The sequence below is a fragment of the Eleutherodactylus coqui genome, chromosome 12, assembly GCF_035609145.1.
Source record: "Eleutherodactylus coqui strain aEleCoq1 chromosome 12, aEleCoq1.hap1, whole genome shotgun sequence".
Classification (NCBI taxonomy): Eukaryota; Metazoa; Chordata; class Amphibia; order Anura; family Eleutherodactylidae; genus Eleutherodactylus; species Eleutherodactylus coqui.
Genome location: NC_089848.1, coordinates 83,097,577 through 83,119,574, shown reverse-complemented (window position 1 = coordinate 83,119,574; position 21,998 = coordinate 83,097,577). Strand labels below are relative to the sequence as shown.

General features: G+C 45.6%; 1 protein-coding gene across 1 annotated transcript in view; it reads left to right on the top strand.

The window, feature by feature from the left end:
• LOC136587096 (scinderin-like) overlaps window positions 1-20,615 on the top strand; it is a 54,381-nt gene extending 33,766 nt beyond the window's left edge. Inside the window, exons 11-16 of the mRNA XM_066585556.1 lie at window positions 3,766-3,936; window positions 4,856-5,033; window positions 14,511-14,632; window positions 16,044-16,121; window positions 16,674-16,734; window positions 20,087-20,615. Of these exons, the coding sequence (XP_066441653.1) occupies window positions 3,766-3,936; window positions 4,856-5,033; window positions 14,511-14,632; window positions 16,044-16,121; window positions 16,674-16,734; window positions 20,087-20,220 (744 nt within the window). The 3' untranslated portion in view covers window positions 20,221-20,615. The remainder of the gene's footprint in view (window positions 1-3,765; window positions 3,937-4,855; window positions 5,034-14,510; window positions 14,633-16,043; window positions 16,122-16,673; window positions 16,735-20,086) is intronic.
• Window positions 20,616-21,998: the final 1,383 nt, after the last annotated feature.

Here is a 21,998-nt window from a genome sequence, read left to right as displayed (position 1 = left end):
TCCAGCTGAGTATTGCTTTTTTTTCCCACGTAGTGTAGCTGGGGCTTACTATCGGGGTTTGGTAAGGGAAACGGTAGCAACCTGCGTTTAACACTGTCAATAACACAGTACCAAGTAGTACCGCGCTTTCAGCAGCGCTGAAAACGCTGCCCATTAATTTCAATGGGCGGCGCACATTGTTTGAAAACTTTAAAATAGAACAGACACCGCGGTAAATAGGCTGTGTTTTAATGTTTGTCTGAGAAGCCCCATTGAAATAAATGGCAGCGTTGTGCAGCGTTTAGCGCAGCATTAAACACGGAAAAAAACGCACGTGTGAGAGAGACCTAAAGTAATTCAAGCTTGCCTAGGGTAAGCATATCTATATCCTAAGTAGTGTTGAGTGAACTAAACCAGAAGTTCATAAAAACCCCTAAAACTGTTATGAACGCTGTCTAAGGCCGCCTGCACACAGCCGGGTCGGATCCGGCTGCGAGAATTCTCACAGCGGGACCCGACCCAAGCCTCTGCAGGGACCAGCACGGCACCCACCTCTCTTTCATGTGCCAGCTGCCGGAGCAGAGCAGAGTAGGCGTGGGGGAGTGACATTTCTGTGCAGGACTCACAGAGCCCTGCATATAGATAGAGCATGCCGCGATTTATTTTCTGAGCGTGATTTCGCATGGACAAATCGCATCAGACAAAACACAATCCTATGGCAGCTTCCATGGGCAGAAATTCTGTGGGAATTTCCGCCCATGTGCAGGAGGCCCAAGAGCCCTGAAACAACCATGGCGGTGTCTGGTCAATGGTTAGCACTGCACTGTTGCCTTGCTAGGTTCTGCACCATGCGTTCTTCACCGGGTGACAGCACTGACCAACATCTGTGTGGACTTTGTAAAACTCCAAGCAGATGTTGTCCTTCGTCAGATTTGAACCTACAACTCCAGCACTGCAAGGCAACAACACTAACAACTGAGCCACCATGCTTCTTCTACCTTCTACAGAGAAGGAGAACAAGAAGGAAAAGAAACACAAACACAGGGAGAACACACAGATGTTTTCCTTGGTTAGATTTGAAACCAGGACCCCAGCACTGCAATACACCAGTGCGACCACTGTACCAGCAGACGTCTTACTTCTCTGGAGGAGGAGGAGAAAAACAAGAAGACACACAAAGAGAACATACCGTATATACCGGCGTATAAGGCGACGGGGCGTATAAGACGACCCCCCAACTGTCACCTTATACGCCGGTATTCAGTGGAGAAAAAAAAAAAATTTTATTACTCACCTCCCACGGCGTTCTGTCGCGCTCCGGCAGGATGTCGCTCGCTCCGGCAGGATGTCGCTCGCTCCTCGTCCCCGCCGCAGCATAGCTTTCTGAATGCGGGGCTTGAAATCCCCGCTTCCAGAAAGCTAATACACACGCCGGCAGCCATGACATCATTGAATGGCTGTGATTGGCTAAAGCACACGTGGCTTCAGCCAATCACACTATTCAATGACATCATTGAATGGGTGTGATTGCTAACACGTGCGCCTTCAGCCAATCACAGCCATTCAATGATGTCATTGAATAGTGTGATTGGCTGAAGCCACGTGTGCTTTAGCCAATCACAGCCATTCAATGCTGTCATGGCTGCCGGCGTGTGTATTAGCTTTCTGGAAGCGGGGATTTCAAGCCCCGCATTCAGAAAGCTATGCTGCGGCGGGGACGAGGAGCGAGCGACAGCCTGCCGGAGCGAGCGACATCCTGCCGGAGCGCGACAGGACGCCGTGGGAGGTGAGTAATAAATTTTTTTTTTTTTACACTTTTTTTTTTTTGTATTACCGGCGCATAAGACGACCCCCGACTGCAGAGCAGATTTTTCGGGGTTCAAAAGTCGTCTTATACGCCGGTATATACGGTATAAACTTAATGCAGATGTTGTCCTTCATCAGATTTGAACCCAGGGCCCCATCTCAGAAAAGCAACAATACTATCCACCCAGTTACTATCTTTCTTCTTTTTTTTACCCTTGCTCCTTCCTCCTCCTACCTCCTTCTCTGATAGGAGAGGAGGAGGAGAAGAAAAAGTTATAGCGGTAAAAGAAAAAATCTTCTTTTCCTTCTTATTCTTTTTTTCTCCTTCTGATTCTTCCTCTGAAGGAGGAGAAAGAAGGAAGAAGAACATTCCACAAATAAAGATACATTTTGTCTCCAGAGCTAGAATAGCCGAAAGCAATTGAAATATAACAGAGGGGGGTTGGGTAGTGGGGGAGGGGAAAATATGGGGAGGGAGTAGGGATACAGGGAAAAGTTTATGTAATAAGTTCGTCTTTCAGCAGGACACAAAAGTTTTCTTTTCCTTTTGCTATTCTCGTGCTGTATTTAAGCACAGAGACCTGCGAGTCCACTTATGTTGACTGTCTCCCAGGGAGGGGGTCACCTTTCCTGCGGTTTACGTTGTATTTCAGTAAAAAAGAGATTGTTTTTTTTAAAAAAAGGAGAAGAAGCTTGTTGGCTCACTCTTGCCTTGTATTACTGGGGGACCAAGGTTTAAATCTAACCAAGGACAACATCTGCATGGAGTTTGTATGTACTCCTTGTACTTCTTGTTCTTCATTTCCTCCTTTGGGGTAGGAAGAAGGAAAAAGGAGCATAAAGAAGAAGCATAGTGGTTTAGGGGTTAGTACTGTTGTCTTGCAGCAATGGAGTCCTAAATTCTAATCTGACCAAGGACAATATCTTCATGGAGTTTTACAAAGCCCATGCAGATATAGTCTTGCTCAGATTTGAACCTAGGGCCTCAGCACTGCAGGGCAGCAGCCTTGACCACTGAGCCACATCCATTAAAAGACCACCACCATTGCTTCAGGCTTTTAGATGGTGTTAAACAATAGTTTTAGAGGTTTTATGAATGGTTCGAACTAATTCGGACCAAACCGAGATTTTAAAACCTTTTCTAATCCTAAAAGAAAAGTACAAAAATGAATTATATAAGGACTTGACTAGATGGATCATGTGATCTCTTCTGTCATCAACTTTCTATGTTTCTATGCAGAAATATGTATTTGGTAGCACTGCATCAGTAACAACCCATGTAGTAAATGGTATGCATTTTTCATCATGCATGGCGAATTGAGATGAGAGAGCATGCTCGGTAAGGTCAGTTACTCGAGTGAGCCTGCTCATCTCGAGTAACTGCCTTCTCCTCCGAGTGTGCTCGGGAGGGGGGGGGGGGGGGGGAGCGGCGTAGTGAGGGGCAGGGGGTAGCGTGGGGGAGAGAGAGATCTCTCTCCGAGCACGCTTGGAGGAGAAGGCAGTTACTCGAGATGAGCGATGAGAGATCATCTCTAACGGCGAACAGTGTAAAAATAGAAAACTTTTTGCCTGTGCAAAAACAAAGGATCTATATGTACCCCAAAATGTTATCAGAAAAACTACAGCTCGTTACACAAAAAAAAACAAAGCCTCTTAAGATTCCATCTACGGGAAAGTAAAAAGAATTCTGTCTCTTTGATTGCAGCCATGCCAAAAATAAATTATTTTTCAAAAATGTTTTTATTGTGCAAAAACCTAAAAGTAGATGTAAAGCTTTGATATCACGGCAATCATATTGACTCTCATGGTATTTACATATCACCTCACAGTACACATCTATTACCTCACAGCATATACGTATGACATAGTACTGACCTCTTATCTTCAGCCACTTACATGATCCAGCGATTCTGCATGGTCCGGGTTTGTGGGGGGGTCTTTCTCTCCAGACTGTATAGTAGCTTGTTTGTTTTCATCTAGACTCGAGTCTCCCAAGGAAAGGAGCCTCCGCATCTACTAGCCATATTCAAAGACAAGCCACTGATAGTATTCAAAGACGGCACATCCAGGAAGGGAGGCCAGGCGCCTCCTCGCCCCATACGTCTCTTCCAAGTCAGAAAGAACTTAGGATCAATTACAAGGATAAATGAGGTACAAAACATATTAAATAAACATATTATTGCCTCTGAAAATATATACTTTAAGTCGTTTTTATTTTTCAAAAGTTATATTCAGATTTTCCTACAGGGGTTGCCAATCATTTTTCTTCTGGACCTCACTGGTGTTTCATGAGCCAGTGGAGGGGCAGGAGATATATAGCTGCAGACAGATGCCTCCTAGATCCAGCTAACTGATTAGTCCACAGAAGAATTTGGGAGTACAAATTTATGACAACCTTTGACAGTGTCAGGAGCGGAATGAACCTCGGAGGGGGCTTCTTGCATCAGTGGAGAATATGTGAAATCTGGAGCAGAGATAACACGCTGGCCTGGTGACCCCCCTAACACTAATTTAGAGACCATAAAACTTTAACATTCCTTATCAGTGGACTAATTAAGTATTTACTCCTCCATGCATTCTGTTCTAGTATTGTTTTAAGTGCAAAATAATCACCCCCTGTCTGTTCATTTTTATTTGTATGTGTGTATATAGAGATGCCTCATGTGATCTATTGCATTTAACCCTGCGTTGGTTTGAAAGCTCGCTATAACATCCTGCATTTTTATTAGCCATTAAAAGTTTTCATATGTAAACGATCACTTGGTTTCTCTTACTGAGAACAATCAAACTATGGATATTGCAAATGACAGTGTTATGAAGGCACTGTGGTTGGCTTAGTTACAGGGTGTTGTGGCGTTCACTATTATGGAGGTATTGATTGTGGGTATTACTTTTATGTGGGCACTGTTTTGAGGACAGTTAGAGGGGCGTATAATAATTGGCTTGGCAATTTCACTGTTAAGAGGGCACTGTGGGTAACACTGTAAATTGTATTTATTTTAATTATGGTACATATTTACTGATTTCATAGATATGACTCCTACATACGTGAAACTATTTTTCGTTGTAGGTTGACGTAGATGCCCGCTCACTCAACGCCAATGATGCTTTTGTACTCAAATTCCAAAATAACTCTGCTGTGATGTGGATTGGGAAAGGTGCAAATGAGGAGGAAATCAAAGGCACAGAATACCTGGTGACAACCATGAAGTGGAAAGGAACAAAAGTTGAAGAAGGCAAAGAACCAGGTATGAGATCAATCAGCATATGCATGCTATATGGGCATTATGGTCGGGTGTTTACATGTCCATTGGATATAGGATGCCCATATTAAAATAACATGACTAATATGATTATCGTAGGAGACACGTGAAATGCTAGATACATTGAAGGGCGGCACACTCTAGCTAAGGTAATACGCATTAAGGACCTACACTACAAATAGAGTCTAGAAACAGTCTACACTGGCCATGTACATCTCAGCCAAAATAACCCTGGCTCTCGTACTTGACTGCCATAGCCAACTTTGCAAAAATCTGCCATTACAACAACTTTTTGGACAATTTCAAAATTCAGCCCCCATATACCACTGGTCACAGATGCCTCATATACAGCTGCAAGAAAAAGTTAGTGAACCATTTGAAATCACCTGGATTTCTGCAGTGATTACTAGTAAAACGCAGAAGAAGATGATTTAGGTTTTGGAAAGGCCTAGTCAGAGTCCTGACCTTAAAGGGGTTGTCGAGTTACAAAATGATTTTACCTACAACTGCACTTGTTTAAAAATAAGAAATCCAGCAGTACTGACTCGTCCTAAGTCCCGGTGATCCAGTGCTGATGCTCCATGGTCCTCCCAGTCGGTTTTGGAGTGGCTACCACCTGACCACTGCAGCCAATCAGAGGCCGCAGTAGTCAGATGCTGTTTTCCAGGCATATGCACTAACAGCATATGATTGAATATGCCAGTTCCAAAACAAGACCGGCAGGACCGTGGGGCTGCAGCTTACTTTTAAGTACTGCTGAGTTAGTTTGTTATTTTTAAACAAGTGCAACTATAGGTAAAAAAATCATTTTGTAAATGGACAAACTCTTTAACTCTATCAAGATGCTGTGGTATGACCTGAAGAGAGCTGTGACCACCAGGCATCCCAGAAATAATAATGAACTAAAAAATATTTGTTGGGAGCGATGGTTAAAAATATCTTCTCAATGTTCTGCACATCTTATTTGCAGCTACAATAAATATTTGGTGGAGGGGATGGCTGGTAAATGGGGATCTCCAGGTTATTAAATTCAAGGCTTCATTTTCTTTTCATTCTGCACTGTGGATGGTTACTCAATGTGCTCAGTAAAAGACACAAGTAGTACAACTATTTGTGTGTTATTAGCTTAGTCACATTGTGTTTGCCTATAATTGTGACTTAGATAACAATCGGATCACATTTATTAGCAATCAATTCAGAAATCCAAGCAGTCCCAGAGTTCACTTACTCTTTTTGCAACTTTATTGCCTGGCATAGAACCCTCATACATTGCATGCCAGACATTTAATTCCCTCACATCAAAGTTTGCCTAACATGTTTCACAGGTCTACATTGTTTTTATACAGAGAGCCTCATATAAGAAATCTACACTTACCTGCTCTCATTGTCAAGAAGCTGTGTAGTGTACATTTTTGTCTGTGTAAACTAACAATGCGGTATAAATGCCTGCCGCTGTAACAAAAGCAAAAGTACCTCCAAGAAGGCTACCTTCAAATGGGTGAGCACGGTATTGGGTATGCACTTAGACTGACAATCATTCAGAATCTCGCTGGATTGCGGCAATTTGAACAATTTATCTACCCATGTAAAAGGGCCCTAAACAGTGTGAGCATGCTTGCATTGACCACTAGAAGGAGCTCACTGCACACTGTTCTATAGCTATTATTGATGCTGCAAATTCCTCCTAGTGGTGACTACTACCGGTAGCAGAAAACCTCAGTGCTCATCTTAGAGTCTATGAGATCTTCTGGTCAATCTAGAAGACTAGTAATTATTAGGAAATTATAGTACGAGTGTTTCTGGTGGCGCAATGTGTCATAGAGCCCACTGTGCTCTAACCGCAGCAATTGCTGGAAAATCGAGAGACGACCCCCTACCGGATGGCGGAGGCCCCCTGGTCGTCCGCGGCACTTGTGGGTGCAACAGATAGGCGACGGTACCTCCTCCGACATCGACACCGAATGGAACAATGCTCTTGGTCGTGATCATTCTAGATCGGCGCTACGGACCCTCGTCGTCCAAGCATGATAACTAACTAACTAATGTCCCATAGAGCTCTGCTACATGCTACATTCATCCTGATTTCCAAACATCACACACACAGCTCTACTACATCCATCCTGATTCCCACACATTACACACACAGCTCTACTACATCCATCCTGATTCCCACACATTACACACAGAGCTGTGCTACATGCTACATTCATCCTGATTCTTAGACATCACACACAGTTCTGCTACATCCATCCGGATTTCCAGATATTACACACACAACTGTACTACATACATCCTGATTCCCACAGATTACACACACAGCTCTACTACATCCATCCTGATGCCCAGATGTTACACACACAGCTCTACTAGATCCATGCTGATTCCCACACATCTCACACACACAGCTCTGCTACATCCTGATCTCTTCACCTCATCCAGCAGGGATGAAACCAGCACAGCAGACTCCTGGATACAATGATCAGTCCCTGGTCATGTGATCCCTGACACCACCTACACATGTGATCACATGACGGTGACATTATCACAGGTCCTGGTAGCTGCTATCCAGCTCTGTGGGTGGCTCTTTGGGTGGGTTCTTATACAGTACTTTCTACCAAACTCCAGAATGGCTCCTTCCACAGCAGCGCTGGTCACGTGGAAGTGATGTCACTGTAGGTCCATCAGCCCACCGGAACTCTGTGGTGGCGGTAGGTCAGTGTCTTCTGTCAGGACTAGAGATGAGCGAGCACCAAAATGCTCGGGTGCTCGTTACTCGGGACGAACTTTTCGCGATGCTCGAGGGTTCGTTTCGAATAACGAACCCCATTGAAGTCAATGGGCGACCCGAGCATTTTTGTATTTCGCCGATGCTCGCTAAGGTTTCCTTGTGTGAAAATCTGGGCAATTCAAGAAAGTGATGGGAACGACACAGCAATGGACAGGGCAGGCGAGGGGCTACATGTTGGGCTGCATCTCAAGTTCACAGGTCCCACTATTAAGCCACAATAGCGGCAAGAGTGGGCCCCCCCCCTCCCAAAAACTTTTACTTCTGAAAAGCCCTCATTAGCATGGCATACCTTAGCTAAGCACCACACTACCTCCAACAAAGCACAATCACTGCCTGCATGACACTCCACTGCCACTTCTCCTGGCTTACATGCTGCCCAACTGCCCCCCCTCCCCCCCACAGCGCACACCAAAGTGTCCCTTCAGCTGCCCTCATGCCACGCCACACTCATGTCTATTTAGAAGTGCGTCTGCCATGAGGAGGAACCGCAGGCACACACTGCAGAGGGTTGGCACGGCTAGGCAGCAACCCTCTTTAAAAGGGGCGGGGCGATAGCCCACAATGCTGTACAGAAGCAATGAGAAATAGAATCCTGTGCCACCGCCATCAGGAGCTGCACACGTTGGCATAGCAATGGGGAACCTATGTGCCACACACTATTCATTCTGTCAAGGTGTCTCTGCATGCCCCAGTCAGACCGCGGTTTTTAATTCATAGACACAGGCAGGTACAACTCCCTATTGTGAAGTCCCTGTGGACCGACAGCATGGGTGGCTCCCTGGAACCCACCGGCGGTACACAGAAATATCCCATTGCATTGCCCATCACAGCTGAGGTAGTAATGTCATGTTTAATGCAGGTGGGCTTCGGCCCACACTGCATGCCCCAGTCAGACTGGGGTTCTTTACAAGTGGAAACAGATGCATTTATAATTCCCTGTGGACCCACAGCATGGGTGGGTGCCAGGAAGCCACCGGCGGTACATAGAAATATCCCATTGCATTGCCCAACACAGCTGAGGTAGTAATGTCGTGCTTAATGCAGGTGGGCTTCGGCCCACACTGCATGCCCCAGTCAGACTGGGGTTCTTTACAAGTGGAAACAGATGCATTTATAATTCCCTGTGGACCCACAGCATGGGTGGGTGCCAGGAAGCCACCGGCGGTACATAGAAATATCCCATTGCATTGCCCAACACAGCTGAGGTAGTAATGTCGTGCTTAATGCAGGTGGGCTTCGGCCCACACTGCATGCCCCAGTCAGACTGGGGTTCTTTACAAGTGGACAGATGTAGGTTAAACTCCGTGTGCACCTACAGCATGGGTGGCTCCCTGGAACCCACCGGCGGTACATAAAAATATCCCATTGCATTGCCCAACACAGCGGATGTAACATCAGCTGTAATGCAGGTGGGCTAAAAATTCATTTGATTACACTGTAGGCGAGGGCCCACAAAAATTGCTGTATCAACAGTACTAATGTACATCCAAAAAATTGGCCATGGCCAACCAAGAGGGCAGGTGAAACCCATTAATCGCTTTGGTTAATGTGGCTTAAGTGGTAACTAGGCCTGGAGGCAGCCCAGTTTAACGAAAAATTGGTTCAAGTTAAAGTCTCAACGCTTTTAAGAGCATTGAAACATATTAAAATTGTTTAGAAAAATTATTTGACTGAGCCTTGTGGCCCTAAGAAAAATTGCCCGTTCAGCGTGATTACGTAAGGTTTCAGGAGGAGGAGCAGGAGGAGGAGGAGGAGGAATATTAGACACAGATTGATGAAGCAGAAATGTCCCCGTTTTGGATGGTGAGAGAGAACGTAGCTTCCATCCGCGGGTGCAGCCTACGTATTGCTTACGTATCGCTGCTGTCCGCTGGTGGAGAAGAGAAGTCTGGGGAAATCCAGGCTTTGTTCATCTTGATGAGTGTAAGCCTGTCGGCACTGTCGGTTGACAGGTGGGTACGCTTATCCGTGATGATTCCCCCAGCCACACTAAACACCCTCTCTGACAACACGCTAGCCGCAGGACAAGCAAGCACCTCCAGGGCATACAGCGCGAGTTCAGGCCACGTGTCCAGCTTCGACACCCAGTAGTTGTAGGGGGCAGAGGCGTCACGGAGGACGGTCGTGCGATCGGCTACGTACTCCCTCACCATCCTTTTACAGTGCTCCCGCCGACTCAGCCTTGACTGGGGAGCGGTGACACAGTCTTGCTGGGGAGCCATAATGCTGGCAAAGGCCTTGGAGAATGTTCCCCTGCCTGCGCTGTACATGCTGCCTGATCTCTGCGCCTCCCCTGCTACCTGGCCCTCGGAACTGCGCCTTCTGCCACTAGCGCTGTCGGATGGGAAGTTTACCATCAGTTTGTCCACCAGCGCCCTGTGGTATAGCATCACTCTCGAACCCCTTTCCTCTTCGGGAATCAGAGTGGAAAAGTTCTCCTTATACCGTGGGTCGAGCAATGTGTACACCCAGTAATCTGTAGTGGCCAGAATGCGTGTAACGCGAGGGTCACGAGAAAGGCATCCTAACATGAAGTCCGCCATGTGTGCCAGAGTACCTGTACGCAACACATGGCTGTCCTCACTAGGAAGATCACTTTCAGGATCCTCCTCCTCCTCCTCTTCCTCCTCCTCAGGCCATACACGCTGAAAGGATGACAGCCCAGCAGCATCTGTACCCTCAGCAGTGGGCCAAGCTGTCTCTTCCCCCTCCTCCTCATCCTCCTCATGCTCCTCCTCCTCCTCCTCAACGCGCTGAGATATAGACAGGCGGGTGCTCTGACTATCCAGCGACATACTGTCTTCCCCCGGCTCTGTTTCCGAGCGCAAAGCGCCTGCCTTTATGCTTTGCAGGGAACTTCTCAAGATGCATAGCAGAGGAATGGTGATGCTGATTGCAGCATCGCCGCTCACCACCTGGGTAGACTCCTCAAATGTTCCAAGGACCTGACAGATGGCTGCCAACCAGGGCCACTCTTCTGTAAATAATTGAGGAGGCTGACTCCCACTGCGCCGCGCAAGTTGAAGTTGGTATTCCACTATAGCTCTACGCTGCTCATAGAGTCTGGCCAACATGTGAAGCGTAGAGTTCCACTGTGTGGGCACGTCGCACAGCAGTCGGTGCACTGGCAGATTAAACCTATGTTGCAGTGTCCGCAGGGTGGCAGCGTGCGTGTGGGATTAGCGGAAATGTGCGCAGAGCTGGCGCACCTTTCCGAGCAGGTATGACAAGTGGGGGTAGCTTTTCAGAAAGCGCTGAACCACCAAATTAAAGACATGGGCCAGGCATGGCACGTGTGTGAGGCTGCCGAGCTGCAGAGCCGCCACCAGCTTACGGCCGTTGTCACACACGACCATGCCCGGTTGGAGGCTCAGCGGCGCAAGCCAACGGTCGGTCTGCTCTGTCAGACCCTGCAGCAGTTCGTGGGCTGTGTGCCTCCTATCTCCTAAGCTGAGTAGTTTCAGCACGGCCTGCTGACGCTTGCCCACCGCTGTGCTGCCACGCCGCGTGACACCGACTGCTGGCGACGTACTGCTGACACATCTTGATTGCGAGACAGAGGAGGAGGAGGAGGGTGCTTTAGTGGAGGAAGCATACACCGCCGCAGATACCACCACCGAGCTGTGGCCCGCAATTCTGGGGGTGGGTAGGACGTGAGCGGTCCCAGGCTCTGACTCTGTCCCAGCCTCCACTAAATTCACCCAATGTGCCGTCAGGGAGATATAGTGGCACTGCCCGCCTGTGCTTGTCCACGTGTCCGTTGTTAAGTGGACCTTGGCAGTAACCGCGTTGGTGAGGGCGCGTACAATGTTGCGGGAGACGTGGTCGTGCAGGCCTGGGACGGCACATCGGGAAAAGTAGTGGCGACTGGGAACCGAGTAGCGCGGGGCAGCCGCCGCCATCATGCTTTTGAAAGCCTCCGTTTCCACAAGCCTATACGGCAGCATCTGTAGGCTGATCAATTTTGGAATGTGCACGTTTAACGCTTGAGCGTGCGGGTGCGTGGCGTCGTACTTGCGCTTGCGCTCAAACTGTGGCACTAGCGACGTCTGGACGCTGCGCTGAGAGCCATTGCTGGATGGGGCCGAGGACAGCGGAGGTGATGGTGTGGGTGCAGGCCAGGAGACGGTAGTGCCTGTGTCCTCAGAGGGGGGTTGGATCTCAGTGGCAGGTTGGGGCACAGGGGGAGAGGCAGTGGTGCAAACCGGAGGCGTTGAACGGGCATCGTCCCACCTTGTGGGGTGCTTGGCCATCATATGCCTGCGCATGCTGTTGGTGGTGCCTCCCCAGCTGATCTTGGCGCGACAAAGGTTGCACACCACTGTTCGTCGGTCGTCAGGCGTCTCTGTGAAAAACTGCCACACCGTAGAGCACCTTGACCTGTGCAGGGTGGCATGGCGCGAGGGGGCGCTTTGGGAAACAGTTGGTGGATTATTCGGTCTGGCCCTGCCTCTACCCCTGGCCACCGCACTGGGTCGGCCTGTGCCCACACCCTCACTTGGCCCTCCGCGTCCTCGGCCGCGTCCACATCCTCTAGGCCTACCCCTACCCCTACCAGTGATTTGATTTCCCAGGCAGGAAAGACAATGGCGCAAGCCTGCAGTAAACCGTAGCTGGTTGCGTCTGATTTTTGTACGTTCTCCACGCAGCACACACGTACACAGAGCCCTTAGGACTGACACAGGCAGGCCAAATACAATTTCTTTTCCTTTTTTGCAAAGGGAAGGACCCACTGCGGATATTCAATGAACAATACGTTTAATAACTGTGGTGTGGCCCTGAAAAAGTGTCACACAACTTTAGTGTAGCAGAGTTATTAACTCTGGCAGAGCAGGTATTTGCCAGTCAGGAAAGACAATGGCGCAAGCCTGCAGTAAACTGTAGCTGGTTGCGTCTGATTTTTGTACGTTGTCCACGCAGCACACACGTACACGGAGACCTTAGGACTGACACAGGCAGGCCAAATACAATTTCTTTTCCTTTTTTGCAAAGGGAAGGACCCACTGCGTATATTCAATGAATAATAACTTTTAGAACTGTAGTGTGGCCCTGAAAAAGTGATACACAACTTTAGTGTAGCAGAGTTATTAACTCTAGCAGAGCAGGTATTTGCCAGTCAGGAAAGACAATGGCGCAACCCTGCAGTAAACCGTAGCTGGTTGCGTTTGATTTTTGTACGTTCTCCACGCAGCACACACGTACACGGAGACCTTAGGACTGACACAGGCAGGCCAAATATAATTTCTTTTCCTTTTTAGCAAAGGGAAGGACCCACTGCGTATATTCAATGAACAATAACTGTGTTGTGGCCCTGCCTACACAATTCTGTCCCTGTAGTATCAATGGAGGGTGCAATGCTCTGCAGAGGCGATTTTTAGAAGAAAAAAAATATGCAACACTGCTAACAGCAGCCAGCACAGTACTGCACACGCTTAAATTTGGCCCTAGAAAGGACCGTTGAGGTTCTTGAAGGCTACACTCACTCCTAACACTCTCCCTGCCTAAGCACCACTTCTGTCCCTAATGCCGGGTGCAATGCTCTGCACTGCCGATTTTGAGAAGAAAAAAAAAAAAAAACACTGCTAGCAGCAGCCTGCACACAGGTAGATGTGGCCCTAAGAAGGACCTTTGGGGTTCTTGAAGCCTACACTGACTCCTAACGCTCTCCCTACAGCAGCACCAGCACGATAGTACTTTCCCTCAGCTAAGTCACAAGGCATGTGTGGCGAGCCGCGGGAGGGGCCGACTTTTATACTCGGGTGACATCTGATCGCCCCAGCAACTCACAGCAGGGGGGTGGTATAGGGCTTGAACGTCACAGGGGGAAGTTGTAATGCCTTCCCTGTCTTTCAATTGGCCAGAAAAGCGCGCTAACGTCTCAGAGAGGAAACTGAAAGTAACCGGAACACCGCGTGGTACTCGTTACGAGTAACGAGCATCCCGAACACCCTAATATTCGCACGAATATCAAGCTCGGACGAGTACGTTCGCTCATCTCTAGTCAGGACCACTAAGTTGTGTCTTAGATAACGGCTTAGTTGTATTCTCATTTTGTTATTTTTGTCCTCCCCTATCAAGAGCCCTAACTTTGTTCTTCTGTCGGTCAGGCTCTGTGTTTTATATATGCTGTAGGACCGGTGATAACATCACTGTTATGTGATCAGGGGAGGAGCATGGGAAGCACCCACACACATACTCACAGACAAGTGGTCATTAGTAGTTTAATTAGGCAAGTGTGATGAAAGTGACTGCAGACTTCTGATGTTGTTAATAGCGGATTACTAGTTTTTTATTTTCAAATCTAAAAATAATTGTTGAATTCTGATAGATTGCTGTGGACCCCACCTTCAGTTCTTGTCTACAGTCACTTTCATACATGAGGCCAATGTATATTCTATTTATCCCAAGCAAATCAGAGGGCTATATATGACTTGTGTGTTCATCTGATCAGGCACCCCGAAAGTAAGAGGGCTTCTGCCATTTACTTACCCATCAGTAGGATAAAGTACTTGTTAAATATGAAGGAGCCCCTAAACTGCTGATCTTGATTGGATATAATGATAGTATAACATCTCAGAAGAAGTAAAATTTGCTTGGGTCATACAATAATTGTGGACTTCAGGTGATCTATGACTGTGCAAGCTCTAATGCTATAAACATTTTCCCTTTAACAGATATATTCTGGACAACCCTGGGAGGTAAAAAGGAATATCAGACGTCTCCTTTACTTGAAAGTCAACTGGAAGATCTCCCAGCAAAACTGTTTGGATGCTCCAATAGAACTGGGAGGTTTCTGGTAATAATCCACTTCCACATATGGTTTTATGCAATTAAAGGGATTGTCCCGTTACAACACCTCTTAATAGGGCATAGAGAATGGCCCTACACTTGGGTCTCCTCTTTTGTAGGCTGGGCTCAGATGGATGTAATTCACGGTGTGCCGCCTGTGAGAGACACATTGTGTACCTGCTGCGTACTGCCAAATCTCCATGCACCAAGATAGAACATGGGGTGATTTTTCTCGTGTGTATTTTGCATGATTCGTGTGAGCGCCAATATGGCAGCCTATAGGAGATTGGTACAGTGTATTACGTGTGCAAAACCCACACACTTAATACACTGTGATCATACACTCATGTGAAGCCAGCCATAGTCAAGACCCAGCCCTTTATGTATTTCATTCATCTGAATGACTGCCCTGCTCTCCAGTCGGATACATTTTACCTACACTGGTACAATAGTGTAGGTATTGAACGGCTGCTATGTTAAGTCAATGGAGAAGGGCGGGGGAGCGTGAGGAGTGAAACTTTCTGCTGCCTCCCCGCTGGCCACTCTGTGAGCGAGCCAGCAATAATGGCTCACGTGCAACAGCACGGGAGCGAGTGTATCTGGGGACGAGTGTCGGGCATCGTTTGCCCGACATTCGTCCCGTCTAAATGGACCTTAAGTTCCAGCATAGTCCAAACTTCCCATTCCTGACTCTAAGACTTTTTTCGTATCATTCCAATTCTCTCGAATCTACTACATCGGACAATCAGGTTTATCCCCAATGCCCATAATTTTAAGCATGTCCTAAAAACACATCTCCATACGGGGGCATATCATATCCCCTAATATCTTTCCAATTTATCTAATTTCCACACTCTCCATCCAAACCTGATCACAGTTAACCCTCTCACTCCATACACACTAATGAACTTCTTATTTGAGCAGATGTAGATATTGGCTAGCGACCGGCTCACATAACTTATATATACTACCCTATTTATATAAGATGGCTAGACCATTGTACAGAACAAGCCCTTGTATCTCATGTGTCACCCTTTTTTCTTCATAGATTGTAAGCTCTTGTGGGTAGGTCCCTCACCATATTGCCAGTTGGGTTTTTAGTTTTAAACTCTATGTAATGTCTGATGTTGTCTCTACATGTGTCCTCTGATTTGTAAGGTGCTGCAGAATATGTTGGCGCCATATTAATAAAGATTCATATTATATTATTGTTGCACATTTATTCAGTGTTTTATATGAGGCTCCTTTAAATGAACTACTCCCATCAGCCTGCATTCATATAGTTTTAGGTCATGTGATCATTTCGATAATACCTTGTTCATCACCTGTTACACGGAGCATTGTAGGAATGGGATTGTTTTTCCCTTATGCATCTTAGTGTTTTCTTTCACTTTATACTCATCTATTGTGACTTGTAGGTTGAAGAAGTGCCAGGGGAGTTCACACAAGAAGACCTCGCCGAGGATGATGTAATGATGCTGGATACCTGGGAACAGGTGACTGCTGCAATCCTTTAAACTATAAATTGCCCTGATCCAGATTAGGTGCCGGATTATGAAATATTCTGTAGTATTGCACTGTTGTACAATTGAGTTGTATGGATAGGAAGCTTTGAGGAAGTCAGGCCAAATGAAAACATAAAATATGGTGAAATCATTATTTAGTCAGTCCAATGTCTTAACTTGTGTCTTAAAAGAGGAAATTATTGTGAAGGCGCAACCTCTATATCGAACAAAGTCAAAATAAGGCTTATTAGGTGATTTGTAATATCTCCTCCACCCACTAAAGAAATAAGGAACCCCAACTGCAGTGTGGTATCAGTTCTGCTGGCCGTTTCAGTTCGCTATGCCCGTTGTTGCCCCCCATTGGCTCTGATATGGCTTGATTATCTTGTAAGAATATGAGCCCCCTGATCTTCTGGTTCTCTGGTGTCCCAGCTCAAGGACTAAACCTCTCTGCTTTCGACTAATGTTATCTCCTATACTTACTATGCTATACTGTCTCATTAACATAAAACTCCTCCCGATTATCTTATGTTATTTTTATAGATATTTTTGTGGATTGGAATTGATTCTAATGATGTAGAAAAGAAGGAATCTCTGGTGGCAGGTAAGTCCATTTTTCTTATTCTTTCCTTAAACTGGTATACTCAACCAAGCGTCTCTGACTTTCCCATGATCTTGGCCATCCAGTTTGATTGAGTATTAGAGATGAGCGAACCTACTCGGCCACGCCCCTTTTTCGCCCGAGCACCGCGATTTTCGAGTACTTCCGTACTCAGGCGAAAAGATTCGGGGGGCGCCGTGGGTGAGTGGGGGGTTGCAGCGGGGAGTGGGGGGGAGAGGGAGAGAGAGAGGGCTCCCCCCTGTTCCCCGCTGCTACCCCCCACGACGCCACGCCTCCCCCTGCCCCCCGGAGCCCCCCAAATCTTTTCACCCGAGTACTGAAGTACTCGAAAATCGCGGTACTCGATCGAGTAAATACTCGAAACGAGTAGATTTGCTAATCTCTATTGAGTATTCATCTATGGAGAGAGGGTGATAAGTGACATCCATATACAATACTTCAGGTACCGTTTATCTTTGTTGTAGATTCAACCTGTTCAGTCCCTAGTTTGGGTGGTCCCATAAATTAAGGTTGTGTTGGAGGATCCTGTCAATATCCTCATGTCTATAACTTAAAAGGGTCAAGATTTACTGCTAATTAGGCCGTTCTCATTGCAGAGAACTGATCTCATCATTCATTATCACTAGGAGAAAGTAGAGGATACGCATTTTCACTACAGATTAATTTGTTTATTTATTTAACTCATTGGACAATCATTGGATATTTGCTTAAGCAGAGTTATCCAGACCAAGCCATTTTATGGTCTTGAGCTGGATAATCCTACTCTATAACATTTATATGAACTACTATGGTAGATAGAGATGGCTTGTTCTCATAGGATAGCTCCAAAGGTCAGCACCCTTTGTATAAAGTAATTCCTCTCCAACATGAAGCTTGAGTTTAGGTTGACCCACATGTTGGACACCACTGGCATGCCAATACATAGATGAGGCACCCCACATTTTTCAAGTTGCCTCACCTGTGTTTTTGTAAACCACAGAAGCCAATTCTGCATTGCCTATATATTCCCTGTGGGAATATGGATCTTGTTTTATGTAGAACACAACCAATAAGTCAGGTTGATTAGTTCAGCCTTAAGGGTGATACTGAAAATCTAGTTTAAGGGGTTCTCCGGTTTAGAAAATTATTTTTCATACAGTACCAGTCAGTTTTTCTTTTTTTTTCCACATTGTAGATTCATATTGAAGACATGAAAAGTATGAAGGAACACATATGGAATTAAGTACTAAGCAAAAAGTATTAAATAAACCAGAATGTTTTATATTTTAGATTCTTCAAATTGCTCACTCTTGGCATTTTCTCAATCAGCTTCATTAGGTAATCACCTAGAATGGTTTGCCAACAGCCTTGAAGGAGTTCCCAGAGATGCTGAGTATTAGTTGGATGCTTTTTCTTCACTCTGCTGCCTAATCCATCTGAAACCCCCCCAATTGGGTTTAGGTTCGGGTGGTTTTGGGAGCCATGTGTCTGACCCAGCACTCCATTACTGTCCTTCTTGGTCAAATTGTCCTTCCATAGCCTGGAGGTGTGTTTGTGATCATTGAACTGTTGAAAAGCAAACAATGGTCCAAAAGTGCAAACTAGATGGGATGGGATGTCACTGCAGAATGGTTCTGGTAGCCTTGCTGGTTAAGTGTGCCTTGAATTTTGCATAAATTATCAAGTGTCACAAGCAAAGTACCACCACATCATGACACCTTCACCTCCATGCTTCATGGTGGAAACCACATATGTATAAACCATCCGCTCATCTTTTCTGCATCTCATAAAGACACATCAGTTGGAACCAAAAATCTCAAATTTTGATTCATCAGACAAAGCACTGATTTCCACTGGTCTAATATCCATTCCTTGTGTGTCTTGGCCCAAACAATTCTCTTCTTGTTGATATTCTTCAGTAGTGGCTTCTTTGGGCAATTTGGCCAAAAAGGCCTGATTCTTGCGGCTGACGTTGAGATGTATCTGGTACTAGATCTATGAGAAGTATTTATGTGGGCTCTAATTTAGGCTACCATTAATTTGCGGTTTCTGAAGCTGGTAGCTCTAATGAACTTATCCTTTGCAGCAGAGGTAACTCTTGGTCTTCCTTTCCCTGGGCCATCTTCATGAGAGCCAGTTTCATCACTGTGTTTGATGGTTTTCATGACTACACTTGAAGATACTTTCGAAGTTCTTAAAATTTTCTGGGTTAACTGACCCTCATGTCTTAAAGTAATGATGGACTGTTGTTTCTCTTTACTTAGTTGAGTGGTTCTTCCCATAATGTGGGTTAGAGCAGTAGCTGAATATCGCTAAACGCTATTCTGTGTAGTAACCCAACCTCTGCACAACATAACTGACAGTCTAAAACTCATTAGAAAGGCAAGGTGTTGCACAAATTAATTTTTGATAAGCCATATCTGTTTATGGAAAACCATTCCAGGTGACTACCTCATGAAGCTGATTGAGAGAATGCCAAGAATGTGCAAAGCTATCATCAAAGAAAAGGGGGCTACTATGAAAATATAAAAGATATTCTGGTTTAACACTTTTTTGTTTACTATGTAATTCCATATGTGTTCCTTCATAGTTTTCATGTCTTCAATATTAATCTCCATTCAAGGTGTATCCACACTTTTGTCTGATACTGTACACCCATTAGGGAATTCTGGGAAATAGAAGAGGTTCTCCTTCAGGATTTCCATCTCTTTGTTACATTACAAAGACCCATTAAAAAGAGTGTTTTTCTCTTTCTGGGGAGGGGGGAAGTACCATCTCTCATTAAGAAGAGCACCTAGAAAGTGTGTGGAGATACCTAGTAGGTGAGTGAGGCGACACATAAGGCCATGCATGCTCCTCTCATATGCAAATAAGGAAGATGGAAAAATACCTCTGCAGCGCCACCTATTGGTTGGCAGCATTCCTTCAAATCAATGTCAGACCCTTTAAACAAGTCTTTAAAACAATGATTGGGAATTGAAAAACAAGCCAGAAATCCATACATAGACAGCTGTTTCTGGATGTTTGCCCATCATCCGCACCACTCCTGTCCTGTATTACACAGATAACCCATTGATATGAATGGGCACTGTGCAATGTTTAATTTCCCCTGTGGGAGTGCTGCATGGAAAAATAATGCTTACTGCCATGTTTCACAACAGATTATATCTGATTGCTAGAAGTCATATGAGAGAACACTCTGTGATTCACTTGTTGCCAAGGGACCCTTCTAAAATATAGGGACTGTCCAAAGTAGACAACCAATTTATTGGTAGGTTTACCACTCCTACCCTGTGTGTTGCTTGTTTATTTAATCTTATTCCCACTTAATCTGACCATTATATTTTGGTTACAGCCAAGCGATATCTTGAGAGTGATCCCTCAGGGAGAGACAAAAACATCCCCATCACCATTGTCAAGCAAGGACATGAGCCATCTACGTTCACTGGCTGGTTTTTGGCTTGGGATTCCAAGAAATGGTCAAAGTGAAGGACAATTAACAAGGTCATTTTGGACAGATAATATACCTCATTCGTCATTTGTCATGATCTTGTATTGTATTATCTGAGCATTGTGATCATTCAAGACACTTCCCGTTTACTCATCCTATTGATGAAAGGTTTGAGTCTGAACATTATTAGCAGTTGCTGAGCAACAATTTTATTGTAATGACTTAAAGCTGTATTACATCCAAAAAATGCCATTCGATAATTTCTTAGATCAATGGAGAAGTATCACAGCTGAGACCCTTATCAATCGTACTGATGAAAGGCTTCAATAATAATACTGTTATCATCTTCCCTGACACCTGTGATCTTAGTCATTCAGGTTGACCGAATACGTGTTATTTCTGTGGCAGGCGTGAGATAAGCAGCTTCCATACACGAGGGGCCCGTCGTCTTGAGGAAAGACTCAGTCTTCCCCATTCGAGTGGTTTCCATCAGTGCAGTAGACTGAATGGAACAGAATGCCACATTCTTGACCACCACGGGATTCAAATTCCTCCTAGGTGCAGTTGAGTGGTTTGAGAGACAGGGGTCCCTCATTCCAGCGATTGGTGAGGGTCTTACTAGTCAGACTCCCCACTCAACATACCAGTGAATAGGTGGTAAATGCTTATAATGCAGTTTAATAGGATTTGCCCTCATCTGTGTAACTGGATGGTGAATTTTATCTCTTCTCATGAGCTCAAGGTAGTCCAATTTGACCCTGCTGCTTGATGGAACCCCTGCTGCCATCTAAAAAGTTCAAAGTTTTTATTTCCATTAATGTTAAATAAGTCTATAAATCAATAATCTGATGGACTGGAAGAATTACAGAAATGTTTTTAAAAATGGCGGGACTACACCCTTGTACATGGCAGTCCATGGGTGTACTGTATAAATAGTTAATCTTGTTACTATTACTTTATTATTGCATGTTGTTGTAACGCAAGCATTAAAAGAGTAATTTTCTAACTTATTATATTCTTGTTTTTTTTAATATATAAAATATTGTTAAACCCAAAACATCAAATACAACTTCAGACTGCATTCAGATGAACGTATATCGGCTCGGTTTTCACGCCGAGCCGATATACGTTGTCCTCGTGTGCAGGGGGGGGGGGTGGAAGAGCCAGGAGCAGGAACTAAGCTCCCGCCCCCACTCTGCCTCCTCTCCACCCCTCTGCACTATTTGCAATGGGGAGAGGTGGGGCGTGGCGGGGCTAAGTTCAGAGAATTAGCCCCGCCCCTGGCCCACCTCTACCCATTGCAAATAGTGCAGAGGGGCGGAGAGGAGGCAGAGAGGGGGCGGGAGCTCAGTTCCTGCTCCTGGCTCTTCCATCCCCCCCCCCCTGCAGATGACAACAACGTATATCGGCTCGGCGTGAAAACCGAGCCGATATACGTTCATCTGAATGCAGCACCCGTCTGCACACAGTCTTCCCGATATTGAACTGTTTCAAGAGCACCTCACCTTTATGAGGGTCAATGACCATATTTGGTCATTTTTTCAATACGTATGGTATGAGATACTTTGTTAAATGCTTTACTAAAGTCTAGATATACTATATCCACCGCATTTCCCTGATCAACCCAGTTGGTGATTCTGTCATAGAAGAAAATTAGATGCGTCTGGCATGACTTGTTTGTTACAAGCCCATGCTGGCTCCGGTTAATTACTCCATTTTTATCCAAGTACTTGCATACATGAAAAAACCATGACACAGTGATTATGGGAGATTTTAATTATCCAGACATTTGTTGGGAATCTCTCAGGTAAAAGTA